General features: G+C 39.1%; 1 protein-coding gene across 2 annotated transcripts; it reads right to left on the reverse strand.

The window, feature by feature from the left end:
• Positions 1-382: 382 nt before the first annotated feature.
• prmt1 (protein arginine methyltransferase 1) lies at positions 383-5,795 on the reverse strand. Of its 2 annotated transcripts, none has more exons than XM_088317548.1 (10): positions 5,611-5,795; positions 4,099-4,185; positions 3,859-4,014; positions 3,680-3,743; positions 3,450-3,592; positions 3,099-3,186; positions 2,610-2,725; positions 2,372-2,522; positions 1,289-1,410; positions 383-1,147 (listed from the first exon to the last, which is right to left on the reverse strand). In XM_088317548.1, exons 1-10 carry the CDS (start codon positions 5,635-5,637, stop codon positions 1,064-1,066), a joined length of 1,038 nt encoding a protein of 345 aa, XP_088173674.1. In that variant the 5' UTR covers positions 5,638-5,795; the 3' UTR covers positions 383-1,063. The 2 variants fall into 2 exon arrangements, with proteins under 2 accessions (XP_088173674.1, XP_088173673.1); XM_088317547.1 differs by having other exon boundaries at positions 4,099-4,194.
• Positions 5,796-7,400: the final 1,605 nt, after the last annotated feature.

Consider the following 7,400-nt stretch of genomic DNA (forward strand, 5'->3'; position numbering starts at 1 on the left):
ATTTCGATTATGTATTGTCTGGAAAACTGTTTTTTTGTTAGCTAGAAGGTATGTTAAAAAAAAAGCACATGTTTAATTTTAGATGGATAGTTAAAAAATTTATGCATCACTCATGGAAAGTACAAACCTAAAGTAAGTTTGGGAATTGGCAAATAAATATTTGTCAGTCCCATAAAATAATGTCCGAAGTCACATTTTACCTTTTTTTTTTGCATGAAAAAAAATTGGCTACATCCTTAGTTACAAAGATCATTCATTTCTAAACCATGAAATGATTATCATCCAATTAGAGCTTGGCTCAGTTTTTTTTCTGGAAAAATGACCCTGGTCATTTTTATAGGACGACCGTACTGAACATCACAAACCAAAATACAATCAGCAATTTCACTTTCCTCAGACCTTTACTTGCAACCATAAATGACCAAGGATTTCTTATTAATAAACAGTAGAAATTATGTGTACAATAGCTACTTGGACAATAAAGTAACCAAAAAGAATGGAGCTGATGCAAAAAAAAGAAGTTTAATTTACATTTTAATTTCACTATTAAAAAAAAAAAAAAAGACAGCCGATAAAATACCAACAAAAAAATAAAAGTCAGTGTGGTGAGTCATGTCACGACACAATCTTGGGACAACTTTCGAAGGGGGTGGGGACAACAACAACCTACATATTTTCAGCTTCAACACAGTTCAAAGAAACAAGGAGAGCAGCGGCCCAAGTGACTGTCCAAGTTCCGTCAAAGAGAGGTTGTTTTTTTTAGCCTTGCATGTGCAAAGACCAAGAAGGGAAACCCAAGAAGACGGACACAAAACATGCATACTGTTGACTGCTGCACAATGAGTCTCACCGTCAACTCACTCCCCACAAAATGTGGAAAAACTTTTAAATATGGCAAATATTTGAACAAGGAAATGACACAAAAACAAATCATCAAAGTGTTGCTGCGGATGGGGGAGTATTTCAACAGTTGCCACACTCCCGGTCAAACCGTACAATTCAGCCTCTAAGGACAAGCTATACATGGAAGGGGTTGGGGAGGGTGGGCTTATGTTAGCGGCCGCTAGCGCATCCTGTACTCCGACGTCTTGGACACATCACACAGCTGGCCCTTGAAGGCGAGATCGACAGTGAAGTCCAGGTCTCTCTGTGGACAAGACACATCAAGTATCAATACAAAGAATGATGCAGAACATTCCAAAAACTAATCCAGCTAGTCAAACAAGCCATTAATCTTCATTAGACTGCCTTAAAATCAACAGTTGTCCAAACATGTGAAAACGCTTACGTTGTTTTTGACATTTGGCTTCATGCTGATGGTGCCCAAGATCTCTTCTCCGATCTTGACAGTCAGATAATCATCCAGGTAGAAGACCGTTTGCTTCCAGTGAGTGTAGGGGGACTCAGGGCCTGCAGGGAGAACCAAGTCTCATTAAAGTGGCAGTTCAGGACATGTCTTCAAATTTGTGAAGCCTAACTTTTACCAAACAGGACTACTAGAAGTTGGAGACATGGGCGTAATCTTTTATCGCAGTTGGAGGAACTCTTGTTTTAATTTTATCATTTAAAATGCAGGGATCCCCCTTTGACAGTTTTGTGTTTTCCCTACTGGGGCCACCTAAGACAAATTGTAAAGTCACAATTAGTCAAATATTTATGATTTTTTTTTTTTTTTTTATCGTTACACGGGATCATGGCAACCAGCTTGTCTTTATGGCCTCTTGGGATTTGTCCAGCGATTATTAACACCTCCGAATGAAACGGTTATCATTCCCACCCCTGGCAAACACGGCGGTAACTGAGCGCGTCTTGTGCCACGAAACAAACCAAACCATCTCGTCAAACGTCATTTCTAACACCGTTATAAGGAAAGAAGCCCCTCACATTATTTAAGAAAAGGTGCTTGAAGACCACTACACATGTTTTACAAAGCGATGCTATTTGTCTGTGCGCCATTTTTAGGTTTTTATTACACTGTGTAAACCGGCTGAAGGTAAGCGCAAAGCGCTTTCAGAACAAGGCAGCAACCAACAGAGGGCGCAAGAAATTATGTCAAACAGAATAGTTGAGATCAAGACAGTGCGGATTGACTTCAACTTTATATTGCTTAAAGTTACATATTAATAAAATAATCACCTGACTTGTATATTGAGAATATTTTGTTGAATGGCCCTAACATAAGTTACCGCCAAATTTCAATTGTTTATTTATGGCCTGCAACTATTTTCCATAAACATTTACTCTACTGATTACCTTACTGCAGTATTAGAGAGTTACATCACCCTCTTTGGAAAAACAGAATTTCACCGGCGCCGTATAATATTTTGGACAATACAAAGATGCAATGATAAGCAGGGAGAAGCAGACTGACTGGTGGAAAAGCCGGTCCTCTTGTGACAGCGGGTGAACTCGATGTTGAAGTAGGTAACAAGTGCGTGAATGTAGTCGTTCCGCTTCACTTGCAGGCAGAACGGAGAGGTGAAGGTCAAGTCATCTGCTTTCACCGTGTAGATGTCCACCTCCTATATACAAAAATAAGACAAAAAAAAAAGGTGAAGAGGCAAAAAGCACACACAAAATACTTGTAGTATTGATGAAATTTCACTTACCTTGATGAGGCAGGCAGTGCTGACCAGCTGCTTGGGGTCCACCACATCAACGAGAGGTTCCTTAATCGCCACCTCCTTGATGCACGACATATCAAATCCGTATACATTCTCCCACCCTGAAAACAATCACAGTGGTTCTCTTCAGGATTAACTTTCAAATTGCACCCCGGGGGAAAAAAACATTTTTTAATATAATGGATTCTGCCTTTAAGAAATACATTTACATCCAATTGAATTTTCACTAAAGCTGATTTTGTATGAGTCCACTACTATCTCCTTACATGAGCCCATCTTATTTAATTTAGTAACTCAACACACAAACTGCCATGAAACTTTATGAGTGTTAATATTTTGAAGGAGTTAAGGAGGGGAGCATTTCAATAATTATTCAAAATTGTGCATTTGGACTGACGCATTTTTGCAAAACAGTGATTTGTTTTCTCCACTCATGCTGACCCGTCCGTCATGTGAGGTTGGCACGGGACTTACAGTGAATTTTGTAGTCTTTGTACTGCCTGTCTTCAATGGCAGTCACGTAAAGAGTTGCCCTGTCTGGGAAAATGAGTCCATCTTGTTTCTGTAAGGGCACACAAAGAGATTGAGAGGAGTGTCCCCAAAAAATTCTGCATGACTACAGTTTTTTTTTTTTTTTTACACGACTGTTAAAAATCACAATTTCAGTCTACAAATACAATGGGAAGACGAGATGACCCATGTAACTAAGTGAAGATGACAAAACAAAATAAACTTTTTAACACCCACAGAAAAAGCTGAAGGAGAATTATTCATTTACATGCTTACTCTAATAAATAAAAGATTGGATACAAGATCAACACATACCAGCCATTTGTCCCGGGCATAGATGACTGTATTGAGCATGGACTCGTAGAAAAGGCAGTATCCCATCCACTCAGATATGATGATATCGACTCCGTCCACAGGCAGATCCACCTCTTCCACCTTCCCTTTGATAATTGTTACCACTGTAGACAAAAAAATGTGTTTCATCCTTGCAAATAAATCTAGTCCCCTCTCCTCCAAATATCAAATGTAGGCATTAGATTACTCACCATCATCCATCTTGTTGGCCTTCACTATTTTCACAGCATAATCAGAGATACTGCTGCACTCAATCTAGATAGAAATACACAAAAGTAATATTTTATTTCAATTCTTCCTCCCATCCTATTGCGATAGTGGAGTAGGACAAAAACAAAAGACTTTGTTGGGTGTACAAACACAAACTTACTCCTATAACTTTCTTGGCGCCAGCCTTGGCAGCAAACATACAGAGAATGCCTGTGCCACTACCGACATCCAGCACCACTTTGTCCTTAAACAGATGCTTGTTGTGGAACATAGAGTTGCGGTAGGTCAGAGTCCGCACCTCATCCTTTAGCATTTCCTACACAAGTTGCCAAAAAATGTCAGGATTAAAATCTTCTGATAAAAAGGATACAGTGCATGTGAAAAAAAGTGTTAAAATTACCTCATGAATGCCAAAGTGAGCATATGAGTCAAAGTAATAATCCTTTGACGTCATATCTTCAGCAGCAGGCTTTGTCACATTCTCCCCCTGAGAAACCTCAACAAGAAGACACACAATTACAATCCACATTAAATCCACAGCGTAAACTACAATATGTCCCAATTTAACCTTTATGCCTGGGCGAAAAATTTGTTTGGGGCGTGATTTTGTCAAAACTGATCCACAGACCTGCCAGCGGAATAGAATTGTTTGCTTTCAATAAATATCAGAATGACTGTAAACGAGAATTTTCCTTTTCAACTTTCAGAGAACGAGTGGTGGTCGTGGTTAAACAGGGGCAGCACATATGCAATTAAGCTTTTGGTCCCTAAGAATTGCTTAGAATTATGAAAACAGTTGTGTTCGGACGTCCTACCGAAGCCAAGAGCCAGCTGGGGCAGCATGCATTGCCGTACATTGGTTTGTTTTAGGGTCCTCGCGCTAAAATTAACGCATCACAGTTGTTGAAAATCTCTGCAGCATATTATGTAGCTTTGCATCATTATCCTCTCTGTTTATTTATATTTATAGAAGAAAGTAGCCACCTGTTGGTTCTATTGCATTCAAACTGTTGCGAACTCACAAAAAAAAAACTTCATAATCTCGGCAGGCAGATATTTTGAAAAAAGCATCCAGAAGGCTTGTATCGTTTTGAAATACAAACGTTTGCCTCATTCAAGCTTCCTCGTAGCATAACGTTCCAACGTACTAGAGATTCATCGCCTCCACTCGCAATGCAATGTATAGTTTCCCTCGTTGCACAAAGGATGCGAGCACATGGTTGAAGTACTGCGATGTGATCTTGGCCTTGTTCGTGCATGCACTCAATGGAGTGTCCTCAAAACGAATGACTAAAAAAGTCGCACTATACACGATTGCAAGCCATTGACACGATAACGTCTACATATTCCATCTACATCACACATACTGTTATCAACACCCCTACGAACTCGACTCGATGGGTGGCTTCGGCACACCGTTACCGTGCGTGTGCTACTAATTAGCCGGTCATCAATGAACTCGGATGGAAAAAGCGGAAAATCGTGCAAAGGAGTCCGGAGCAACACAGAGTACAAACATGCCATTTTCCAACATTTTAAAACGAAAACATCAAATCGCAGTGCTTCCAGGAAGAGAATGAATCAGCATCCGTAGCTGGTAGCCAACTAGCTAAGAAGCTAACATGTTGGTCCCCACGCGGTCTTAAAGACAATTCAAGAAAGACAAGCCAAGAGCGGTTTTACCCCGAAGACATGACGCTTTAAATTTTTACCACAACATGGTCGCAATTCCACGCAGTTAAACACAAACATAAGTTATTAAGGTTTAGTAGCGAAGGTAAAAAGGACGATTCACCTGATGCGTATGCTATAAACACCTAAAATGTTAAGAAGTTGATACATATGTGATTGTAGCAAAACAAAATGTAAAGCTGAAACTGGAAAATATTATATATTAGTTACAAAATCGTACCTCCATCCTCTCCGCTGGCGCCGCCATTTCGGTCTTGTGCGTGACTGCGCGAGCTCGAATCGAGAGTGCAGTCCTACCTTGCGCAACCAAAGAAAGCGGCTCCACTCTTCTTCGTTACCTTGCGTCTTGAGTGGGACTCACACCCGCTGTTTGGATGCAGAAGCGCCCTCACCTGTCCAGAACTGTAAATGACACAATAGTGGTGAACCGTTCGTTACATGAGGTGTTGGCAAACGTACGCTTAAATGCAATATGCTGTTTGCAAATATGACAGATGGACGACAAAAAAAACAAACAAACAAAAAAAACACATTAAAATGTTCATTACATAAATATATAAATAAATATAAATATAAATATAAATATACATCGTTTTTATTTGTCATCATTTTTATCAGAATTAATTAACCATTCATTTAGTAACATCATTTTCTAATGTAGATGTAAAACAGTTCTTTTTCTTCAACTTTTGTTTTTGAATTTTATTTAATTATACCCTAGCTTACTTTCAAATCCATTAACCATGCTTATTAGGTCAAATTAAATGGTAATAATTTCTTCTTATTTTTTTTAAACACAAAAATAAACATACAGCAGAAAATGGTCGTAGATGACACAGTGAATGGTTGAGCCTGGTTCAGAAAGTCCCTCCCTCCATCCAAATGGTCACTAGCCAAGTCTTCGGCACATACAAACAATTCACACTAACATTCACACCAAAGGCCACTTTATAGTCCTCAATTTTGGAATGTGAGATCAAATCAGACAAGCTGCAGAAAACCCACTAAGGAAGCCCAGATTTGAATCCACGATCTCTGAACTGTGAGGCAGATCTGCTAACCAGGCACCCTCTTCAAAAAGGTCAGTCTCCTAACCATGATATTACTTTCTGTTCTTTCCTTTTGTGGAAAACAACATCAGATACGGCGTTACAACAAGGCGCAACCTTTAAAACATAGGGAAAGATAGTCTTGTTTAAAATGTATTTGACTCTTCTTTTGCTGACCTAAATCTTCTCTCGAGCATTTTTACATTTTCTCTGTAAACTTCATCTCTCACTCTTAAAGCACTCCACAGCTCCTTCAGTGATTGACTGCTACAGCCTTGCTGTGCGAAGGAGAGATTTCGCCGGCAGGAAGGAGCAGCCGAGGATGCAACGTACTCCTAGGATGCAACACACACTACTACTGTACTTTTATCCAATGGTTTAATTATATTGACCAATGCTGTATTTTGTTTACCATGGCAGTATTCTTATCATTGGAGTATTTATCATTGCAGTATTTTTATCATTTCATTATGTTTTATCATTGCATTATGTTTTATCATTGCAGTATTTTTATTGTTGCAGCATTTTAATTTATTTCCCCTCAGTACCATGGACAGACATTAGGAGTGTTTACTTACACTTGTATATGTTGTGGGATTAAGTGTGTGTATACACGTATATATCGTGTATATTCGCATATATTGTGTGTATTCGCATAGGTTTTTTTTCTTAATGTCAGCTGCTAATGTTATACATTAACGGCTACATTACACCGCCTTTGTGTGATCTATATTTTTGCTGCTGGAACACTGCAAATGTCCCCATTGTGGGACTAATAAAGGACATCTTTATCTTTATCTGTGGTCTGTTGCTTTAAATGTTGCTGCCATAAATGATCACGGGTAACAAATAATTCCTTTCGCTTCATAAAGGTTGGTCAGGAGTAACCTATGCAGAACGCGGCTTAAAGTTTGCATTGAGGTACGTTTCCCAACAAATGTTAGAAATGGAACAACCTTTC

The sequence above is a fragment of the Idiotropiscis lumnitzeri genome, chromosome 15, assembly GCF_059441095.1.
Source record: "Idiotropiscis lumnitzeri isolate Australia: NSW breed Sydney's pygmy pipehorse chromosome 15, RoL_Ilum_1.0, whole genome shotgun sequence".
In the NCBI taxonomy this organism is placed as follows: Eukaryota; Metazoa; Chordata; class Actinopteri; order Syngnathiformes; family Syngnathidae; genus Idiotropiscis; species Idiotropiscis lumnitzeri.